The following is a 23,583-nucleotide window of genomic DNA, read 5'->3' on the forward strand; positions in this document are numbered from 1 at the left end:
TGTTGGAGAGAATCATGTACAAATTCAGAGGAGGCTCTTAAACCCTCACTCATCCATGGCAGACACTTGGCAGCCAGGGCTAGTTTTAAATAACCAATTAAAACAACTGAATAACATAGAAACTCCCTACATTTGGGCAATCAGGTGTTTCCCCTGCTGCCCTGTTGACCTGTTTCTCAACCCACCCAGCCTCGGGGAAAGGCTGGGCTGGGGACCCACTAGAGGACAGTGGCAACTCCATCCAATGGGACTGATGCATCAGCAAGACCTTCACCCATACCATGAGCTCTTTTGGTTCATGTGGGTGATGCCAGTGATGAAGGTATGGATGATGCAGGTATGGGCGATGCAGGCAAGGAGGATGAAGTGGCTTACGCAGGCACTTATGGGTGTCTGGGCAATGCAGGCAGGGATGCAGGCAAGGATGCGGGCAGGCAGGTACCAGAAGGTGGCTGCCATGGCTCAGTTTTGGGCCCCTCCTGCCAGGAGAAGCCCCTAGGCAGCCACCCCAAACAGTCTTCCCACCCTGGTGACACTGTAACTTACTTACAAACACAACCTTTGCCATTCAGGGATGAGCCAGAGTCACCTTTTGCTCCTCGCCTGTAGCATTGTGCTGCGATATCACTGTTGTCTTCATCCTCTCCTGCTGCACTGAGAAACACACCAGAGTTTGCCAGAGAAAGGATATTTGTGTGGTTTGTTGTTGGGCTCATTTCACTTCTCTTGGCCCAGACTCAAGAATTTGCTGAGTAACTTTTCGGAGAATCCGCTCCAGCAACCCAACAGCAATACGCTCCGTTTGCTTTTTCTAACATAAATAAATCTGAACATCTGCCAAAGAGGAAGGTGGGGGAGGAAGCAAGGGAAAAGAGAAGTGATGGTGTGAGGAATGCCTTTTGGCAGAAGTGCTGGACTGAAGAAATGAGTGCGTGGACAAAGGAGCACTGAGAGCCACTGGGGCAGCGAGGCCAGTCCATCCCAGGGAGGATCAGCACCTCCACTTCTATAGGCACACTGCAAAGGATGAGCTCTGGATTCCTTTCAAACCTTTCCATCAAGGTAAGGTTAAGCATTTTTCTTCAAGCAAGTAAAAATTGCTACTTAAAGGGTATGAAAACATCCAGTAATTAATAACACTGTTAATATTGGCTGAGAATATGAATGCATAGGTGGGACACTGGGCATCTTTCCAACAGGCTGAGTTAAGCTTGTGATGAAGCTTAGTGACTACTTAAAGGTGACAGTGTGATATGCAATAACACACAAATGGAGCTCAGTTTATGGCAGAGGTCTATTTCCAGAGGTTCTCAGTGCTAAGGGGATGCGTTAGGATCAGTTCAGATCTGTATTTTAGCTTATCCAGCACTCAAGGAGCAGATTTCTTTCCTGACATGCAGTGTAAGCTAAGGATTGAATTTAAAGAGTCTTCTGTCACTGAGCCCATGTCCCTGCTCGTCCTCCTGGCGTGCTGTGCTAGTGCACGTGTTTGCAGCGTGCACTGAGGGAAGACCATTTGTTGCAGCTGCTTTTCCAGCATTCTAGTGCCTGCTGCCTCATTACACGGATCATGCCTCTCCTGTGGGCTGCATATAAATAACTGGAAGAAGATCAAGTCTGTCTTGCCTGTCAGCGCTGTGAGGCATCATCCCCCAAAGGGAACAGCACAACGTAAATCCTCCTTCCATATGACAGGAAGGTTTGGAGGGATTAGATCTATAAATGTTCTGCTATTTCTACCTGAGACGTCACATATAGAAGATCAGTGTCTTGTTTGAAAGTATAGTTTATCTATATATGTGACAGCGGAGCAGTGAGTGTTGCTCTTCTGCATAGGGGGTACTTAATCCTTTTCCTCATTATAGGTACTCTTAATTACTGATGGTTAATATGGATGTATCTCATCTGCAAAATTTACTCTGGCAGCCAGCTCTGTGCCTGCTTCTTTAAGTTATCAGCACCAGCATTAATCCAGGCAACAAATCTCTGTTTTGCTTTGACCACTTCTTTTGAAGGATGCTGCCAGGTCTGCTGGAGTAACACACCAAAACAGGCTTGTGACTGTCTGCTTCTCCCTTGTTTTCTATTAATATCCCCAGCAACAACAGCTCTCCCCACACACTTCCAAGAATTTGTTCTCTCGTAGCTCCACGTTGCCTTCAATCAACGCTGTTTTCCTTGTGAGCTCAGCTTACACCATAGCCAGGAGTTGCTCAATGCTTCTTGGTGTGAAGCCTTCAGCACATTAAGATGACATGCAGAGAGGTTTTGGTGATTTTAACTGACCGTGTTGTCATTTCTTGCCTATTAAGGCACCCATGCCCATTTCAGGTCATGTGGAATGATCTTCCCTCTTTCATTTCACAAATAACTCCTCCAGCTTTACCATGCTACAGCACAGAAGTGTGAAATTCTGGTTGTAATCGGTGTCTTACCACTGTAAGGGTTGGGATGTTGAGGATGATGAGATCCTGCCATGTTAGAAGCTGTGCTGCAGGGCTGGCTTGTGCTCAGCACATGAGGTCTGAACTGCTCCTTGCAGCAAGAACAGAGGGAAAGCATCACTGTTTTTCTGGCCTTTCTTGCGTTTGAAAGTGATTTGGGGCAAAAAAAATCATGTTTTTAGGTTCAAAGATGAAGACTCTTCAGAGAAATATGAGTGTGTTCCAGCAAACTAAAGTTCTCTTGTGGAAAAATATCCTGACGAAGTGGAGGATGAAGACGCAGAGCTTTCAGGTAAGCTGAAATAGAAAGACAACAGTGAGTAGTCAGCCACTGAGAGTAGCCAATCCCTGCCTGCCCTAAGTCAAAGTAGTCTTGAAAAGCTTGGCTGGTAATAGACACCTTGAGATTTCACTTTCTTAACTGGTATTTCTGTCTTTCATGTGAAATATGAGAGCACAGATGGGTTCTTTGGGTAATTTCCTGAGGTAACAAGCGCGATGCAAAGACCGTTGGTTAGTTAACATCTACGGTACCTGTGTGACTTAGTGCTTCTTGTATTTTAATCCCACACAGAATATGCTTTTGTACTGTTATATATTAAATCCTCTTCTCTGCTCTCCCCCTCTCCTAGGAATGGATGCTGTCTCTGCTCTTTCTGCCACTGATTTTCTTGGTGTGCATGTTCCTGAGGAGCATTCGCTACCCTGAAGTGCCTTATGGCTACCTCGGGCAGTTGGATGATCCTGCCTATGATGCCACTGGGGTCACCATCGCTTATACACCCATCACTGTGACCACAAGGCAGATCATGAATAAAGTGGCCTTGAACTCGGTAATGACAGGTATGGTTGGCTTGCTAAATATGTAACTTTGTCATTTTTTAACCTATTGTACAAGTTTTGTGTTTTATTGGCTCCCCAATATCTTTGGTCAGGGGAGAAAATTTGTCCCAAGTTTTCCATTCTCATCAATACTTCTTCTCTAGTATTTAAATTGCTACTGGGTGCTTTAGAGCAGCAAAGCTGAACCTTTCCCAATATTCACTATGTAGACTAATACTATTAAGACACCTTGGTTTGTTCTTTTGAGGTACATTTCTCAACAGATAAAGTATGAAGGATTTTAAAGTGCCACCCCATCCCATGAGGAGAACTGGGAAGGAGGAGCTGCAATGCTAAAAAAGCAGGATATAACCCCAGTGTCTGGGCATGTATTTCCAGACCTAAAAAACCTCATTGCAGTTCTTTTCTTACACACCACAGGTATAGTATTAGAAGCACTGGACAGTGAGAGAGCCCTGGAAGAAGCCTGGATTTCAAATAGAGAAATTATAGGGGTTGTATTTAAGGACAACGTCTCCTATCACCTCAGGTTTCCTGCTGAGAATGTGGCTATTCCAAATGACAACTTTGGACACATAGGTAATACAAAATGAGGATGTATGGGTGGGTGATTGCCTGGCATGGACAGAATTGCTTTGTTGGAATAATCCATATCTGATCAGTGATTTAATAAGTTGTTATGCTTTTGGTCAGGGGGGGCACTGTCCATTTGCAGAGTCCCCAGAGTGCACATGCATCTTAGCATCAGCTTTTGCAGTGAAAACCATTTACCTTTCACTGCTCTTACCTGTGATTCCCTTCACTTCTCACCTTGCAGATAACTGTTTTGATTTCTCATGGTCAAGCTGTCGTAGCCCAAGGTACTGGTACAAAGGCTTCCTGTCCCTGCAGGCCAGCATCGACGCTGCTATTATAGAGGTAAATGGGATTGATGACCTGATGTAGGTCTCCTTTTGTTTTAAGCTTGGTATAGGAGAGACAAATTGTTCTGTGGCAATAGCAAAGTCAGAAAATTCTGCATAGAAATAACCTCTTTAAATACTCAGCCACCCAAGTACTATTGGCAGTGCCAGTGGGAACCTGAATGCAATCAGTGGTTCCTGGCTTTAGTTTCTCTTAAAGGCTGGGAACCAAGTGTAATACCATTATTTGATTTAGGGAATTACCCAGATTCCAAGGAAAAGGCAGTTCTTGCAGGAGACTGGGGTGCTCTGCCTATCTGTTGAATTATTTGGTTTCAAAGTAGGCATGCCTGGAATTTCCTGTCCTTCCTTTCCAAATTGTTCCTCAAAAGTATACCAGGATAGGCGTCATTTCTCCTGGCTGTGCATCTCCAGTTGTCCAGGCTGGTTTTGTACCTGGGGAGAGAAACAGAGCACTGGGGAATGTGAATCATTTGTGTGTCTGGATCCTTACCTCTGGGTGAGCTTGAAGGATTTATCTCTCCAATTAGATGAAGGAGGCAATCTAGCTGAGGTGCAGAGATGCAAATGAGTCAGATGAGCCCTTTCTATTGGGGTTTATTGCATTACTTGTTGGTGTTTTCTATAAAGCTGCATTCAAAAGTACACCTAAAGATGGTGAATCAGAAGGTTCCTTATATAAATCCATCTCACTGTAGAAAATAAATGCTGAGGTGCTGACCTTGAATTCCTTTAGGTAGTGGCAAATCATTCTGTTTGGGAAGAAATGAAATCAATTGCTGGTGTCCGTATGAAGTCCCGAAGCGTCATCCCCTCCATCACACTAAACTACAGTTACTTCATGATTACTATCGTGATGTGTTTCTCCCCATTCATGTATTTCTTGTCAATGAATGTTGCAAGAGAAAAGAAGCAGCTCAAAGTATTGATGAAGACAATGGGACTGCAGGACATTGCATTTTGGTGAGTTCTTTTTTCAACGAAGGTGTGTTTGCCAGGAATCAGTATATGCCTGGGCACTTGAGCAGTCAGTTAATAAGTTAAATGAGCTCATAAGTTTTCTCCAGTACTCTAAGGACAAACCAGAATTGCTGAGCATGGCAGTGGTGTGTTCTTCTTCCTTGGTGTTTCCTCCTCAGGTGGATGGTGCTATCTGTTCTGCCTAGGGTAGGAATGAGTTGACCCTGGGAAATAATTAATACCTTAATGTCAAATGGTTCTGGCACGCAGATTAAGTTGCAACAACAGTTCTTATTTAAATGACAGTGCCATGCCCCCTTTCATCCTCAGGCTCTCCTGGAGTCTGCTGTATGCTGTTTACGTGTTGGTCCTCTCCTGCCTGCTGACAGCTGTCGTGGTGCAGAATTCTTTCAACCTCAGCAGCTTCCCTTCGGTCCTACTGCTGTTTTTCCTCTATGGCCTAGCATGTGTAAGTCGGGTTTTACAACCACATTTTCTCACTACATGGTTTATTACACTGCTGATGAGCCTTTTGCACAGTGCTCAGGACTGCATCCTTTCTCTGGCTCGGCAGCAGTCATTTCAGTCGCAGCCTGAAGGTCTGACAGGCAGTAGGTTGGCTACCAAAGACCTGATTTGAAAGTCAGATCAACTCACCAAGAAGGATTTTAGTGTATTTTATGACATGGACTCGGCTCAGGAGTGATCTCTTTGCCTGCCAAATGGAGGCGCTATGGTAAAAGAGATTTATTTTCTTCCGCTATTGACGGAAACTTCTGTTCTTACAGATCCACCTGGTTTTCATGCTCTGCTCCCTATTAAGGACCTCCAAACTCGCTGGCTTTGTGGCCTTCCTCATCACCCTCCTCTTCGGATGCCTGAGCCTTGTGGTGCTGATAGAAAAGCTTCCAGAACCAGCGAAATGGTTTCTTGGTCTCTTCTGTCCTTTTGCATTTAACGCTGGCATTGCAAAGGTATGGCACGTCACATCTGCAGCTAAACCTTCCCAATAGCTTGCTGTCCTGGGCAAACAGTGAGGACAGAGCATATTTTATCACAGACAGAGGCCATAAAGGACCCTGCTGTGCTTTGCTGGTAGAAAAAGGCATGGGAAGTCACGGTCCTCATTGCAAAAGACCAGTTTCTCCACATCTGTAAAATCTTCAAGTACTCTTCATTCATACCTATGAGAGGCGAGCTGCTGTTGGGCAGCAAAGAGGGGCTCCAATGCTCCCATCCCATTCCCCTATTTAAAAGCTGATGAATGCAAAGAAAACCACAGCCCTCCTCACAGTCTGTCATTGTGCGCTTCAGCAGCACCCATGTGAACCCGAGGAAGCTGCAGCAAACCCATTGCCGCACACAACAGCACCATTATCCTCTGGGGCTGGACCCCAGGCAGATGGGAGTTGACTTGGGGACATCAGCTCTTCTCAACCCGGTCATTCCCCTCTTGCTGCAGCGACTCTTCCTGGCAACAGACTGTTGTTTCCAGATTGTTCTGTAAAATTCAAAATGAAGCCATAAGATCTCTGCATGGAGTAAATGTATTTCCTTTCCTCACTAGATAGAAAGGAAGGAATACTGGTCAGTACTGCAGATGAAGTCTGGGTTAACAAAGTGAATTACACCTGCAGTTCGATGGCATCTGCATAGTTTTCCAGCCTGCAAATTATCCTTCTTTGTCTTTTATTTCAGGTTTTCCATTTAGAAAAATATGGCATGGGTTTCTCTTTTTCTAACCTAATGGAGGATTCATACTTTCTATTTTCGACTTACATTATGCTGGTCTTTGACTCAGTCTTGTACATGCTGTTAGCTATGTACTTCGACAAAGTTCTCCCAGGTAGGTATAATTTATACTTATGATTATACTCTCTCATTTTATACCTTTGATTTCTAAGGAATCCCTATAATAGCTTTTCAAGGAAATGAGGGCCTGCTCCATTCTCAGAATGGGTCTTGGACTAAAAACCTATATTATGTTACTGAGTGACTTTTCAGCCCCTGGCACGCACACTCTTAAGTCCCAAATCAAAGACAACAAAGTACTTAGTGGTTTTTCTTTCTCTTAAATTGCTGTTGAGCTGTTTATGAGAAAACAGAGCCGGATGATATGTTAATTCATTAAGTAAATGCTAGGTATATCCCTGAAGCCAGCCTTCTTGCCTCTCCTAACCCCATCTCCAAACCTCTCTTTTTAACCCCTCAAAGTACTGATTTTGAGGCAGCCAGGTTCTTATTAGACCCTCCTATAGGTTTAGTCCCAGATGGTGTTTTGGTTGTGGCTTTGGTTAATGACAGATCGTCTTCTCTGCTTTCCTGTCAGGCAAATACGGCATCCCAGACTCCCCTTTTTTCTGCCTGGAGCCCTCATACTGGGTGCGGAGCAGGAGAGGCTCCACCAGGAAGATGCCCCGAACTCCAGTGAACCCTGAAGAGCTCCTCAATGATGATGTAGAGCCGGTGCCCTCTGAATTCATGGGGAAAGAGGCCATCAGGTAAAGAGAGGAGTTGCTGTTCAGAATTTTTCATCTGGGGAGCTTGGGTTTAATGCTCCCACCGCTTCCACCATCAGCTTTGTTTTGATTTATCCAGGCAGTTTTTGTGTTCATGAGGCTCTTGCAAAACACTTTATTTCACAGAGAAATATTAGAGGTGGAATGCAGGTCAGATAAATAGATAATAGCAGGGTTTTTGGTGTAGACCTGGTTAAACATCCATTAGGAACCTTGTCTTTGCAAGGCTGGATGCTCTAGTATTTTGTGCCAGGTAGAGATGTTCACACCTGTATACAGAGCATACCAAACCAAACCATAATATCCTACTTACCTTCCTTTTAGACTCAGCAATATTAAAAAAGCATATAAGAAGAAGGACAAGAAGATAGAAGCTTTAAGAGGTGAGAAAGCCTTGATACTGATTCCTGTTATAGATGAGGGAAAACAGTTGTGCAAACATTTCGGTCAAAGAAATACAACACTTGCATTGCTTAAAAATTTATGTCAAATATTGATGTAAGTGATCACTATTTTGTTCAGTTTTCACTGATTCTCCATATTTAATAAGACTTAAAGAGATCAAAGATTTTTTTTTCAGTTGTTTTTCTGTCTTATCTGTGAAATACAGCAATTTCTTCTGTCTTTAGTTAAAGGTTTGCAGAACTTTGCCCCACATTGCTTAATGCACTTTTCAGTAATTATTGCTACCTAGTCCTTATACTCCTGAACTTGTCCTACCTTCAACAATGAGCGGAGCCAAGGCAAACCTTATTTATTCCCAAACATGATGTTGTTTTCATTCTAGGTTTGTCTCTAAATATTTATGAGGGTCAGATCACTGCCTTACTTGGCCACAGTGGGGCTGGAAAAACGGCACTGTTAAATGTGCTCAGTGGGCTCACTTTCCCTTCCGAAGGTAGGATGGCAAGTAGTGGGCTTAATTCAAAAGCTGTAAAGACCAGTTTGTTCCACCTTACCACTTTTATTCCTATAAACAGGCTCTGCAACCATCTACAACTACAAACTCTCTGAAATAGGAGATAGGGAAGAGATTCAAGAGATGATTGGCATCTGCCCCCAGTTCAATGTACAGTTCGGTGTCCTAACAGTGAAAGAAAACTTGAAAACCTTTGCAGAAATCAAGGGCATCAGGTCCAAAGAGGTAGAGCAAGAGGTAAGTGTGTGTCCCGTGAGCACACCCCTGGAATGCATCACGTTTCAGCAAACGCTCCTTTGGGAAGCTCAAAGGGTCCTCCTGGTTGTGTCTTCTGAAAACCAAAGCTGGTTTTGACCATCAACCAGGTTAGTAGGCAAGCTTGTGAACTTGGTGCAACCACAGTACTACATCTGCTCCACCCAAGGAGATGAGCGGATGATCTCTTGCTGGTGATGGTAGACCTTGGTCCATGCTCTTAGAAACTGCACCTTCAATCCCAGCCAGATCTCCTTCATGACTAGTAAAGGATGGAAAGACACTTGGTGCTGAGAATGGACATCCTTGTGCTGTTCTAGGTGCAAAACATTTTGGAACTGCTGGATATCAGTAACATTCAAGACACTCAAGCAGAGAAACTCAGTGGTGGGCAGAAACGGAAGTTATCCATTGGAATAGCCATGCTTGGGAACCCCCAGGTAAAGCAGCAGGCATGGCTCTGTAATATAAGGAATGTTTAGGTCCAACATAAGTAAAACCTTGTCATGTACTTGGCTACAAGTTCTTGCATGACTTCAGACATCTTTAAAGTTCTCATAATTGCTAATATTAATAATTTTCATTATATTGCTGATCCATTGTGCTAGTTTAGTTTTAAAGCACATAGACAGTTCCTTGACCTCAGCTCCCAGAATAGATGCCTTTGCACAAAAGGTGGCCTGGGTCTCTTGCCTTCAGGACTTGAGGTTTTCAGAACACCAAACCCAAAAGATGTGCAGTAACCCTGGCATGAGGAACGTCTGATTTAATCCGTTCTGCAGGTTTTGCTCCTGGATGAGCCAACGGCTGGGTTGGATCCTCTTTCCAGGCACAATGTGTGGAGCCTCCTCAAGGAGCACAGAGCTGGACGGGTGATCCTGTTCAGTACCCAGTTCATGGATGAGGCTGATATCCTCGCAGGCAAGCACTGGCTCAACCTGCAGCATCTCTGCAGAGCAACCCTGGAGCAGAAAGCTCATGAGGTTCAGTTGCAAACCAGTTTTGAACCACAGCTCTACAATATAAATCCCTTTGGCTTATTTTTCCTCTAGACCGCAAGGCTTTCATCTCACATGGGAGGCTGAAGTGTGTTGGTTCTTCTCTGTTCTTGAAGAAGAAATGGGGGATTTGCTACCATTTAAGGTATCTACTTCAGCCCCAGCAATGGGTATCTGGGAATATTCATTTACAGGGAGCCACCAGAATGAGTGTCAGGGGGAAATCATATTGCAGATGTCATTCAAAACAAGAAAATGAACTTGATTAATACAGTTAAATAAACTGAAGCAGGAATTTACTCCCGAGTAAGGAATGAATGAAATACACTGGAACATTCTTTGTATGCATCCAAGCAAACCCAGTGGTGGTGGTTGTTCGAGCTTGGGTTCGTGTTTGGGTTTGGGGGATTATTTGTGTTTGGGTTTGTTGGGTTTGTTTGGTTGCTAGGGTTGGTTTGTTGTTGTTTCAAGACTAAGCATCTCTCTTTTTATGACTGAACAGGATCCATGTCAATGAGTCCTGTGACTTAAAGAACGTGACATCTCTGGTTAAACGGTACATCCCCAATGTCATATTCTCAGGACACAGTCAATGTGAACTGAGATATAAACTGCCACTAGAAAACACGAACAAATTCCCAGGTAAGGTGTATTAAAATAATTCAGAATTGTCCATAGGGAAACGAGATAATCACAAATGTGGGGAAAAAGAAATGGAGAGATTTTCTATAGGAGTCACATAAGGAATTAGAACTGTTCCATTATGGTTTTGCCCTACAATTTTAGCATAGAATCATAGAATATAGAGTCACACAATGGTTTGAGTTGGAAAGGGCCTTAAGATCATCCAGTTCCAACCCCTCTGCCACGGGCAGGGACACCTCACACTCAACCATGTCACCCAAGGCTCTGTCCAACCTGGCCTTGAACACTGCCAGGGATGGAGCTTATATGTGCTTATATTTGCAACCTTGGAGGCACTCGTGTTACCTGCTTCTTGCAGATCTGTTCAGTGGCCTCGACAGCTGCTCTGACCAGGGAATTATCAATTACGGAGTTAGCATGACAACCCTGGAGGATGTCTTCCTGAGGCTGGAGGAAGAAGCCACAGTGGATCAAGAAGGTACAATCGTGGCTGCAAACGCACAACCCGCAGCCAAAGGGAGCGGCTACTTTGCAATACCCCCTGGCCATGCCTCCAACAGCTGGTTACTAGATGGCTCTTAGGCTTTCACACCTTACAACATAGAAGCTGGTCTTAGACATAAACGTGCACGTGGAAAACTCTCTGCAGATGAGCACGTCCTCCAGGAAGAGTGTGCAGAAGTGGGATCGCGATGCCCTGATGAGATGGAGCCGTGCTCCCTGCTACTCTCAGACTCTGGGATGGTGGCAGTCGTCGGCTTGGCTCTCTGGAGGCAGCAGGTCTCTGCCATGGCGTGGGTCCACTTCTTAAAGCTGAAGAGCTCAGTGAAAAGCCTGAGGTCCATGTAAGTACCAAGGTGATTCTATCTTGCAGATCTGAACAATCACAGCAGGCTGTTTCAACGAGCATTTAGATTAGTTGGTGTCAGGTCTTAGCAATGAATGATCTTGGTAATCTGCACTCAGAGGAGAGAAAAGCTTCTTCTTTTCTAGTGCCAGTAATACAAAATCTCCCTTTTGTGCATTTTCCCTTCTGTGCTGAGTAATTTATGCAATGGAAACCCAATTTCTTTCTGAAGAAAAGAATCATTTAGAAACACTTTTATTTCAGATGGAGGGGGAAGTTTCAAAATAAACCACTGTGTACAGAGAGAGGGAAAAATGCTACTATCAGGCTTCCTCTTTTAACTTAAAATTCTCTCACGTTGCCAATGTTGAACTATTTTGGCCCCATTGATCTTCAAGCTGGTATTTCCTGCTGGGGTGCAAGAAACCAATGGGAGATGCTGATTTATGCATCTTTAAGGAAATCTGAAAAGCGTTTTATGGCTCTAAAATTTGAGCATTGCAGATCTAAGGTTTCTCTCCCTGATGCATTTTGAGGTTGTTTGCAAATGATCAAATTTGAGACTTCTGAAAAGAAAATTACCAAATATCCTTAACAGAAGGAGCGCTGGGTAACCTGAATACAGTTTAACCATTCCCAATAGGGAACCTCATTCTGCTGAAGGTCTGTTTTCAGAGTGTTTATCCATCTTTCTCTTTAGTTTGCTGCTCTATGTGGTTTTCCTGCTTCCTGTGGTTTTGCAACTGTCCCTGCTTGCTGTGTGGCAGAGAGCGAATGTTTGGGAGCTCTCATCTGCCCGGTACTTCTTGCCCCAGGGGAAGAGGGCTTGGTCAGAGACAACAACCAGCCTCCTGGTCCACAACAACACCGGTGAGGACAACGAGCCTTTCCTCATCCTTTCCTATGCTGGGCCTGCTTGGCTTTGCAAAGGAAAATAGTGAAAGAGGAGACGGTTGTAGGATGCAGGGGATCTAAGGCATGATGGAGGGTTTTGTGATGGAGAAGCATGGGAATTGTCACTTTTAAAGGGTTGTGAAGGAAACCCACTGGGTAAGATCCTGATGCAATGATGTGAAAAGGGATATCATAGCAGATGGGATTAGAAGGGACCCAGTTCTTTCCCTGCCCCAAATCTAGACCCCTATCCAAACAGTCTCTGCATTTTCAGAGCATGGGATTCTCAAAACACACTCCAGTAAAGGCACACAAATGCTGAGTAAAATTAATGATCTAGTTCGAGTTTTATCTTCAATGTTCCTACGAGTGGATGCTATTTAACATTATTTGGCCAGAGTATGAGACTGTTGACTTCATCAGACCACCACAAAGGAGGATATATTTGGTAGCAGTTCAGGAAAGGCAGGGGAAAAAATGACAATGCAAAAATGCAGTCAATGAGACTGAAATCCATTAACTTCACAAGAATTGATGTGCAATGATCCACCACGTGTGTGCTGTCTGATATCCATGGTTGTTAGACTTCCTCAGGTTCTGTTTGGTGGTCATGGATTTGAAGAAAACCCCCAAACTATCAAAGACTCTCCTGTTGTCCAGTATTGTGATTCCTCTGCTTTTGGCTTTCACACCAGGCACAGCCATTGAAGACTTCATCCACGTGCTCGAAAGCCAAGACCTCACAGTGGAAATAACAAGTGAGGAAAACATCACAGAGGAGCTAAAACACAATGGGGCTATAAAGGTGTCTCGCAAAGGTCAGGTGAGGAATTTTGTTCTCCTGTTTCTTCCCAACAACTGAATGACTTAGCATGATGCATCCATCTGGTCTACCTGTGGGATGGTCTTGAATAAGGCCCGAGGGTTGAAAGATGTGGAAGTGTTTTAACCAGTAAACTACATGATAGAGGAGACCTTATCTCCTTCATCCTCCACCTCAAACTTCACATTTTTTGTAGTACCAACTTCTAATAACTTATAATCTGTTTTTTTAGCAAACAAAGCATAAGCAAAATTATTCCAGGCTTGGATTCTCCTGGTGTGCTTCTTTTCTACTGCAGATGAGAGAAGCCAAGAGTTTTTATCTTGTTTTCTTGCTCTTTCAAGAGCTACAGGTTTACCGTGTTATGCCACCTGGAGACTGTCAACTGCTTCCCGGTGCTTGTGAATGTCATTAGCAACGCTCTGCTGAAAGCCTTCAATTCCACCGTGCACATTCGGATCTGGAGCCATCCATTTTTCTCTGTAAGTGCCAGAGCCAGAAAGTGTCAGAAAATAGTCCTTAAATCTGATAAAGGCCTCAGTAACTCATCAGATTTAAAAGGGAAGCCTGTGGGCTGTATGTGCCTGTAAGCCCCCCTTCCTCAATGCTCACTCTGGACCATTTGACTTCAGACAAACTGAAGGCTGGGAAGGCTTCTTCAGGAGGTTCCTTATTCTCTACTTCACATTGCAGGACTGTGGTTTGAGGAAAACCTTCCTCCTGACAGTATTTGCTTTCAAGTCTCACTTTTTGTTTGTCCTGTCTTTCATGAGAAATGCAGTAAAACAAATCATTGCATCTTGCCTTTTGCATGGCATATGTTTTACACAATGCTTTGTTCTTCTTTTTCAGGTAGACGAACCACAGTTCTGGAATTTTTTTGCTACTTTTTACCTCTTTTATATGCTGTTGTTATTCCCTGGTTTTCCTCCACACTTTGCAATGGGCTATATGCAGGATTACAAGGTAAATGGAGGCAGATTTGGGGTGCACAGAAGGGATTACAACTGCGTTGACACAAGGAAGTTTGAGTATGACGCCATGAGCAGCTTTGAAGCCAGCAACAGACTGCTCTTTCCATTCTGTCTTCCCAGGCAGGAGCTCGTGCCCAGCTGAGGGTCTCAGGGCTCTTTCCCTCAGCATACTGGTGTGGCCAGGCACTGGTGGACATCCCACTGTGCTGGCTCCTTCTCTCCTCAATGTTTGGGCTCCAGTTTGCATTGAGCACCAAACCTTCCTGGCACACTGACGTCCTCTTCCTGCTGGTACATCCCATTCTCATGATTGCTGGCTCACCAAGGGAGGGATTGAGGTAGTATTTTGAGCACATGTAGAGATACAGGAGGCACCTCTGCGTCCCCAGGTGCTTATTGACCTTCTCCTTGTTTCACCTCCTGTCGTTTGGGTTTTCCCAGCTGGAAATAAAAGGCAATAAATCTTGCCTTTAATATACTCCTTTACACTTGGCAGTAGAGTTGTGGTAATTTATGAACACCTTGATCTTAATGTATGATCGTTTAAACTGAACCACATTGCTATATATATATATATTCCTGGTTGTTTAGACGACTCCAATTTCTAATGAAAGCCCTTTCTTTCTGTAGATCACAGGCGCTCTTAGCTATGGAATTTCTATTGTTCTCTTCACTTACGTGATCTCCTTCGTCTTTCGCAGAGGATGGAACTGTGATTTTTGGTCTTTTATCATGATAGCGGTAAGCATATGGTTAGAAAATGTGCTGTAGGCTTTACAGAAATGTATTTTGAGATTGTAAGGATGAACTCTATGTCAAAACACCAAGTACACATGAAGAACATAAATATGAGCATGTGTTTTATAGCAGTCACTTCTGTATTAAATTCCTGACACCATGTTCTATTCCTATAATCCTACTGTGGCACAGGGAAATGCTTGGATATACCCTGCTCTGGTGCAGGAATGAAGGCAAAAAAAAGTTATTTATTGCTCTGTTCAACACTTTGCATCCAGGAGATGTAAGGTGTTGAAATATGAGCCATCAGGTTAGATGCAGCCTGACCTGGGTTATTTGGCATGAACTTGGGATGGAAAGAACAGGATGGGATGCCATGCTTCATTGATTTGCCTGGGAAGAAGTTTCCCCAGCTGACCCAAATCAGCATCCTACCCTCAGGCAGAGATGGCTGAGAATGTCCTGATCCCTCACTGTTTCTCATCTTTATATCTCTTGTCCACCTTCAGGAATCCATCAGGGAACTGAAAAAGTAGAACCCACACAACTTTAAAGGCTAGTGATGAGCATGATCTTCCCCACCATCTAAGTTGCTCTCTTACTTTATTCTTAGGTATGCTTCGTTACTTGTATCATCAGCAAAGTCATGGATTTTTCTGTGGGTATCAGAGCCACCCTCTATGTTCTGTCTCTCTTGATTCCCTTGTACCCACTGCTGTGTTTAACGATGAGCTGCATGCAGGTAAGCAATGCTGCTGAGCAAGGAAAGGCACCCCACCATAGAATACAACTATGTGACCTTGTGAGCAAAGTCTGGTGATACCTACACATCATGCTCTGGGAAGGTTCCTTAGTTTTCTCTCTCGGGTGGGATTTTCCCAATGGCAGGAGTGCATCATTAGATATCCATTTCAGATCAGATTTGATTTTCCCTGCTGCTCATTATGGTCAGGGGATACTTCTGGGGCTTGAGCTGTGATTGTAGATTAGGATCTTCCCATGTGGAGTTGAGCAACGTGGCTTGAACAATCATAAGAGAAACTTACACATCTGATGTTGCATGGAAACAGAGGGAGAATTCAGAATACTCACAAGGTGCTTTACTTCATGTCAGCTAAGGGGGGGGGGGGGGGGGGGGGGGGTGGAAAGTCAGCTAGGAACTTAACACCACCCTCCAGCTACATACAAGACCACTTACGAGCCCCAAATTACTTAGGAGTGAGTCCAAATGGAAGAGACTCCTCCTCTGTCCTGTCCCATTCACCTCCACCTCTTCTCTGCTGGGACCCCAAAGGTTTTCTCCAGTTTCAAAGTATTTGTTATTTGCTTTTAACCCTTCCAGAATTAGCCAGCAGCTCTTAACTATTGTATTTTCTTATTATTCTTGCAGGTTTTTGTAGACGATGAGAGATTTTTTGATTTGATTCCAAAGACCGATCTACTAATAACTGTCTTTGCAGTAAGAAAACATTCAAGATTACTTTTATGTAGTAATGCATGCCTACTAAACCTGCCCTCAGGTATCAGCAAACAGGCAAGAACCTGGGCTCATTTCTGCAGCAGGATGAAATGGGTTACCTCCCTGTGCAAAAACAGCCTTGCTCCTTTGAAGTGGGGAGGGGAAATGGAATATGCCCAGATCACTTAATGCTGCCCTGTTATTTTTATGAATGATGCTTTTCTTCTATTGCTATTTTCTGGAGTATTGGCAGTTCATCTCCTTCAGGATCACCCCAAATTTAGATGTTTCACACACTATGGTTTTCCCCCACTTATTTTATAACCCCCACCACCGTCTCAGTTTCAGCCACAGTAGGTGGAAGGCAAAGCTGTTAATGTGGCAACCTCTCTTTTCAGCCTTTGATCCATTCTGTGGGTTTCATTTTTCTTCTTCGATATTTGGAGATCAAATATGGAAGAGCAGTTCTGAGAAAGGACCCGATATTTAGGTTGGTATAAACACACATGACCTCAGACACATGTGGAGATCTAAGCTGCTATCACACTGCTTTACCTTGAAGACAACATTTGGGTCAGATATCATTGACTTTGTGTCCCTATTTTTAAATATATGTTTAAATACTGGTGATTTTTTTTTATAACTAAAATAGCCTCTAAACACTGCAGAGTGATAAAACAGCTCTCAAGCTTGCTGGTACCTCCATATGGTGTTTCATGTTTGTAGGATTTCCCCAAGAAGACAAAGCAGCCACCAGCATCCTGAAGAGCTTGAAGAGGAAGATGAAGATGTTAAAGCTGAAAGAGCAGCAGTGAGAAATGCCATAGCGACCCTGAGTCAGGAGGAGGTGTGACCAAATCTATCTTATTTTATACCAATAAAAGTCCACTGGTAAAAACCAAATCACCAAGTATTAATAAGCACAGGTCAGTGTTTTGGCCTGTGTTATCCTCATAGGGAAAATCCAACACCCGTATGTACAGTGTGGGCCCCATCAGGATAGAGACGAAAGCTGTTAAGAGGAACACACGAACCGTAAAGTGTCCTTTTGCACCTCAGATTCCCAATGAAATTAGAAAACAAAAGATTTTTAGAGGGTTTCTGCCTTTTTTTAATGGAAAAATATTACTGAAGGCTTAATGCTATCCAATATAATAGACTGATCTTTCTTCTCCCTCCTCGCTTTCAGAAATCAGTCATCATTGTCAGCAATCTATGTAAGGAATATAAGTAAAGCAAGCTGGTTCCATTTTAAGAAGAAGAAGAAAATGGCCACCAAAAATGTTTCCTTCCTTGTTAAAAAAGGTGAGATCTAGAACTGTTCTCCTTAGACCTGATTTGGACCCTGATCATACCCAGAGAGTTAATTCTCACTTATCTGAACAAGGATGTAAAGGTCAAATCTATTTGTTCTGTGGTTAGGGCACGTTCAGTCTGTGGTTGATGTGATAATAGACAGTGTAAGGTGGAGGCATCCTATTAGTTATCTTTGACTCTGTTACCCAGAATAACGTAGCAGAGGCTTCTGAGAGCCCTGGGAGCAGTGCTCAGGCTCCCAGCATCATTAGAGTTGAAATATTATGGGCTCTCAGGGCATATAGTTATACTACTTACCTTTATATGTCTTTGTTATTATTTGTATTTTTCTTTTGTGGGACTGTGCCTGATGTATTTCTTGAAGGGGAAGTATTACTAAGAAATTACACGCATTTATTCCAGGAGAAGTATTAGGGCTGCTGGGGCCCAACGGAGCTGGTAAAAGCACAGCTATGAAAATGATCACTGGAGAGACAACACTGACTGCTGGGCAGGTAGGAGAAAGGGGGAGAGATCCATGATAAAAACACGAGTGCAAACCTTGTTCCTAGGCTAAGCTATCATTATTTTACAAAGCATTATGAGTGATCAAGGTTTTAACTGCATTCACTGTGCTATTGAATTGTATTAACCTGGCTAACCTGGCTTTGAACACTGCCAGGGATGGGGCAGCCACAGCTTCTCTGGGCATCCTGTGCCAGCGCCTCAGCACCAAATTTTGAGCTACATCTGACTTTGACAAGCAGTTGCATCTACCTTAATTGTCCATGGATATCTTTAGAAGCAATGCGAATGAGGGTTGCAAAATCACTTCTTTGCTCTTTGGGTTTCCTCATCTAAATCCCAGTAGTCTTGCCCTTGTATCTGTATCTGGGCAAGGCTATGAGAGCAGAACTATCACCTTATTTGTGCAGGTGCTGATGAAGAAAGGAAATGGAGCAACTTCCCACCTCCAGGACCATGCACCCCCCTTCCTGGGGTACTGCCCACAAGAGGACCCACTCTGGCCAGACCTCACCGTGCACCAGCACCTGCAGGTCTATGCGGCTGTGAAAGGGGTGCCCAAGGAGGATACAGCTGCTGCTGTCAACCGGTATGGATGTAGGATGCTTCAGGGGTTGGCCAATGGTTTATCCCCACTCCTAGGCCACAAGGAGGGGACCAGAAAGTCAAAATTCACTCTAAGCCATAAAGAAGCTCAGGAATGGAGCTGCAAAACTGATTTTGTGCTAAATGCTATGATTAAGTGAGTGGGTTAAGAAAATCCCCAGTTTGCCTGAGTGCATCTACTGAGGATAAATTTACCACTAATGCCCTTTTAAGTGTGTTATCTTTAGGAAGCTTTTCTGAAATCTGATGTTATAGTTGGGAACTACAAGAAAGGATGCTTAAGCACTGCAGGCTCAGCTGACATTGGCAAGGTGGAATGGATTTATAATGCTGTTGACACTAATGCTGGGTTTAGACAAAAGCTTGTGGCTTATTCAGTACACTTTGCTTCAAGTATTCCCTTCCATTTTAATAATGCAATAAATGTTTAATGAAAACAATCAGGAGTGAAAAGCAAGGGGAAGAAAGTTCCTTTTTCTTATCATTTTGGGAGTCCTTGATGAGAGTATTGATTTGGAATAATAAAAATGTTCTTTCTTTTTAACACTTGCTCCCTCTCCCCACAGAATAGTAAATGCTCTACAGCTTCAAGACCACCTAAAAAAGAAATCCAGAAAATTATCTGCTGGGATAACCAGAAAGGTTTGTAGTGTTTTACGTACAATGAGCACTGCAATGTTCATAGCACAAATCAAACATCCCCTTTGTCAGCAGAGGGACCTACCTGGGCTCCGAGCTGCAGGGAGAGCATCATGTTGTCTCCCATGGTGGGGTGATGGAAAATCAGCCTTTTCCAAGACCACACTGCCTACAACTCAAACCTTTATTCCCATAAATGAAGCGATGCTGCTGCAGCTTTTTGTAGACTGAGTGCCAGGGACTGCAAAAGGATTGATCCAGTCCCTTTTCCCTGTCCTAGCTGTGCTTTGCAGTGGGCATGCTGGGCAACCCAGCGGTCCCTGCTCCTGGACGAGCCATCAACTGGCATGGACCCCAAAGGGCAGCACTGTGTCTGGTGAGTAGGATGTTGTGCACTGTGCCACCACAGTCGTAAAGGGTGCAGTGATTAAGGCCAGGTAAAGAGTGTTTGACCCCATCTGCAGTTAGTGCTGCTTATCACTTGCCAAAGGTTTTAACTGGAAATTCCATTTTCTTGGCTCTGTCCAGCTAAAACATGAGCAAGGAGAGAGAAAAAACATTTTACTTTCACCCTTATTGCAAACCTTCATAAAGGGACCCGAGTCCAAAATAGTTATTCATGTGTGTATATATATATACACACATATACTCTAATAGTGTTATTTCAAAGTATTATCATGTGCACATCAGTCTAAAGTTGCTGTATGTGAATTTTTACACTTGTTTTAGGGGAGAGGCATTTGGAGGGACAAAGGTATAAGAAAAAGTGTCCAATACTCCTAGGGAACTTTAACTTTATTTCTCCTTTTTTTATCCCCCTTCTGGTCCTCAGGAAAACGCTTCGTGCCGCCCTGAAAACCAAGGAGTCAGGAGCCATCCTTTCCACACACCACATGGAGGAGGCGGAGGCAGTGTGTGACCGTGTGGCCATCCTGGTGTCGGGGCAGCTAAGGTGGGAATGCAGCTGAGCTAGAAAACAGGGGCTCCTCCTCCAGCTTCACCTACGTGAGCCCGTCACCGTGGGCTTTACTAAGTGCTCCCTGTGATTTCACCAGTTTGGGAAGGAGCAGATGATGAGGCACCAATGGTTTCACATGCGCATCTCTTCTTTTTCCTCCCCTCCTGCAGGTGCATTGGCTCCGTTCAGTACCTGAAGAACAAGTTTGGCAAGGGCTATCTGCTGGAAATTAAGGTGAAGGATCTGGAGCACGCTGAGCTTCTGCATGCTGAGATTTTGAGGATTTTCCCAAGCGCAGCCCGTCAGGAGCGGTAACTATACAATATGGGATGAACAGTGGTTTCAACACAAATTCATCCCTGAAAATGTGCCCAGTGTGATGGCCAGACTCAGGATCTCAGCTGGAGATGGATGACCAGCTCAGAGACCCTGTCTGGGGATCTGATTCGATAATGTCACCACATCCAACCGTGCTGTGACCACTGCAGCAAAACATGCACATATCCAGCTCATAGCATGACATAAAGTTTTGATGCCAGGACCTCAGTACAGACCAGGAATCATCTTTTCTTCTTTTTCTTCAAGGTTCCCTTCTTTGCTCGTCTACAAGGTCCCAGTGGAAGATGCACTGCCCCTGTCTCAATCTTTCTCCAAGCTAGAGGAAGGTAAAAGCAAAACAAGGTGACTTTCTGAGAAGGTGAAACACAGACTGTCATTTTTTGACTCTCTTTCCGTTTCTCCACAGCCAAACAAAACTGCAACCTCGAGGACTACAGCTTCTCTTTGAACACTTTGGCTCAGGTGGGTGATTTCAAGGCTGGATATGCTGTAAAGGCACGAGTAGGAAGAAAAGCTGCAGTGATATCTGGTGGAGCAATGAGGCTCCACCAAAAGACTGTTGGGGGGTGGCGGGTGATGGATCCTCTCCTGGGAAAGTGGTGGAAAATGGGCTGGGTTTTTTGCACTGCAGGGATTTCACATAATGGGAATAAGTGTAGGCAAATTGTTGCTGCCTGGCTCCCCTCACCCAAGTCAGCACAGCACATCTTGTCCATTTCAGGTGTTTCTGGAACTCTCCCGAGAGCAGGAAATGGATAATTTTGACCAAAGTTTGGATGGGGCTTTTGAATGGAATCAGCTTCAGCAGGAGGACTGTTAAAGATCCAAGATGCTCACTTACGCATTACTCCATACTAACCCAATGTGATACTGTGCATATTTACTATCATTATCAGCGTACCATGAAGAGGAATAGCAGCTTTACCTTTCCAGCAAGCATCTGCTGAGGGGTCCTCTCCAATGCAGAAGACTTTTCACCTGGACATTGCAGGTGCCTACATTAAGCCCGACCCCAACCAGCAATTTCCAATGGCTGGTTGATGAAGCAGTGCCTGCATTGATGAAAGCTCTCATCAAACAGAGCAGCACACAGCAAAGGGACAAAGAGGTTTGCAGGGATCATAACCCATCTATGGGGATCGGGGCTCTGCTTTGCTCAGTAGATGTGGGTGCATCAGGGAATTCTGAACGTGCTGCCAACTTTCTGGGCTCCTCTCCCACCAGTGTGGGGGGTTATTTACCTACGATGTGTTTTAAATGCATCTTAATGAAATTTGCACTCTATTTTTATACCCTTCCAATAAATGTCTCTATAGAAACTGCCTTTACAGCCTCATATGTCATCATTGCTGTGGACCATCAGAAACAACTCAGACTGCTTCCCATGGGGATGGAGGTGGCTACAGAGGTGTAAAAGCTACTGGTCAGGCTGTTGTGGTCCCTCCTGTTTGCTGTCTCCATCAGCCTGGAGAAGAGAAAGCTCTGCAAAGATGCTGTAACAGCTTTTCCTTACTTAAAAGGGGCTTATAAGAAAGATGGAGGCAAACTTTATAGCAGGGCCTGTTGTGATAGGAAAAGAGGAGATGGTTTTAAACTAAAAGAGGGTAGATTTAGACTAGATATAAGGAAGGAATTTTTTACAATAAACAGTGAGACACTGGAACAGGTTGCCCAGCAAGGCAATAGGTGCCTCATCCCTGGTAACATTTAGGATCAGGTCAGACAGGGTTTTAAGCAGCCTGTTCTAGTTGAACATGTCCCTGCTCACTGCAGGGGGGTTGGACTAGATGGTCTTTAAAGGTCCTTTCCCACCCAAACCATTCTATGATTCTATTATTCTCCTCCTGACAACTCAGGCACATTTTATCCCTGAGCCCAGCTCCTTTGCAAAGGTTAAAACTCCCAGAACAAGGGTGGCCGAGTTCTCTTTATGTGATCTGCAGCAGTGGCTGTGTTGCAATCACTGCTTGGGTCTGCTCCCCACTTGGCTTCGAAACAGATTTTGGCACTTAGAGGACACAGAGGGCTCGTGATTGTTTCCCTGCTGATTGCACAACAGCTCCATCTGTAATCCCCACCCCTGGGAAGTGCAATCACCAGCACTGCAGTCACCTGTGCACACACTCAGCTCCAGGAAATGGGAGCTCAGGGAAAGGGAAGAGGTCTTTGAGTGATGTAAAGAAACAAACAGCAACAAAAGCCCCAGCTAAGTCCTGTTCCAGAGGGAACACCTCTGGCATCTGAATGAAGAGGAGCGCACTGGGATTCAGGCAAGACATGAAAGCAGAGAGCAGGGCTGAGGTATGAAACCCTGTGGCAATTGCATTTCCTCCTCTGGGGTGAAGAGCATTTCCTGCCTTGGCTATTCCTTCCAACCCCTCTTGCATAGTTGTTTCTTGCAAGGAACTACCACCAACCCACTGCATCCTCTGCTACCACAGGTTTGAGAGACTGTTCTTCATTGTATTTGGGTCTTTTCATTACAGGGGAAGATGAAGCAAGCAGAGCTGGTTCCATCATCTCCTGCACAAGGAAGAGGAGGAAAAGGACCCACAGGAAGTCCCTCAAAGGCCAGCTGGTTGGAGCTGGGGCATCAGGGGGATAGGGCTCATGGCACTGGCAGCACACAGTCAAGATTTCCAGGTCCTGGCCTGTGGCCAGTGCTTGGAGAAAGAGGTTCTGTCACCAGCACAAAGAGGAATTCTGCTGGCAAAAGGGAACGAGCAAAAGTTCACAAGGACTTGACTTTTCCATTGAAAAACAAAAAGAACAAGAGAGAGATTTCCTGGAAATGAACTGGCTGCTGAAATAATCCCTTCAGAGGAATTCCACCTCCCTCCTTTGCCCTGCCCTGAGCTGGGGGGGGTGACAGGGAACATCCCCAGGAGCTGCGGTCTCTGTACCTGCTCTGTGAGAGGTGGGAATGCCCTGCTTCAGCATGCAAACCAGCTCCAAATCTGGCCTAACATTTTGGTTCTT

General features: G+C 44.5%; 1 protein-coding gene across 1 annotated transcript; it reads left to right on the forward strand.

Annotated features, from left to right (window-relative positions):
* Positions 1 to 693: 693 nt before the first annotated feature.
* Positions 694 to 21,927, forward strand: LOC133270246 (ATP-binding cassette sub-family A member 10-like). Its single transcript, XM_061455248.1, is given in 41 exon segments — positions 694 to 1,062; positions 2,627 to 2,736; positions 3,077 to 3,287; positions 3,708 to 3,866; positions 4,105 to 4,205; positions 4,947 to 5,173; positions 5,501 to 5,639; positions 5,959 to 6,144; positions 6,869 to 7,016; positions 7,500 to 7,671; positions 8,014 to 8,072; positions 8,477 to 8,587; positions 8,670 to 8,845; positions 9,184 to 9,303; positions 9,646 to 9,784; positions 9,916 to 10,006; positions 10,364 to 10,503; positions 10,865 to 10,984; positions 11,156 to 11,351; positions 12,054 to 12,223; positions 12,943 to 13,070; positions 13,415 to 13,552; positions 13,923 to 14,036; positions 14,165 to 14,335; positions 14,675 to 14,785; positions 15,396 to 15,524; positions 16,173 to 16,241; positions 16,640 to 16,731; positions 16,968 to 17,088; positions 17,431 to 17,471; positions 17,473 to 17,546; positions 17,961 to 18,052; positions 18,473 to 18,651; positions 19,235 to 19,310; positions 19,588 to 19,626; positions 19,628 to 19,683; positions 20,140 to 20,259; positions 20,436 to 20,576; positions 20,851 to 20,930; positions 21,011 to 21,066; positions 21,326 to 21,927. Coding segments are annotated over 40 exon segments (4,893 nt in total). The 5' UTR covers positions 694 to 1,062; positions 2,627 to 2,634; the 3' UTR covers positions 21,425 to 21,927.
* The last annotated feature ends 1,656 nt before the right edge of the window (positions 21,928 to 23,583 follow it).

Source organism: Pezoporus flaviventris, unplaced genomic scaffold, assembly GCF_033815535.1.
Source record: "Pezoporus flaviventris isolate CSIRO_AGI_PZ_B2104156 unplaced genomic scaffold, CSIRO_AGI_Pfla_v1 ptg000020l, whole genome shotgun sequence".
In the NCBI taxonomy this organism is placed as follows: Eukaryota; Metazoa; Chordata; class Aves; order Psittaciformes; family Psittacidae; genus Pezoporus; species Pezoporus flaviventris.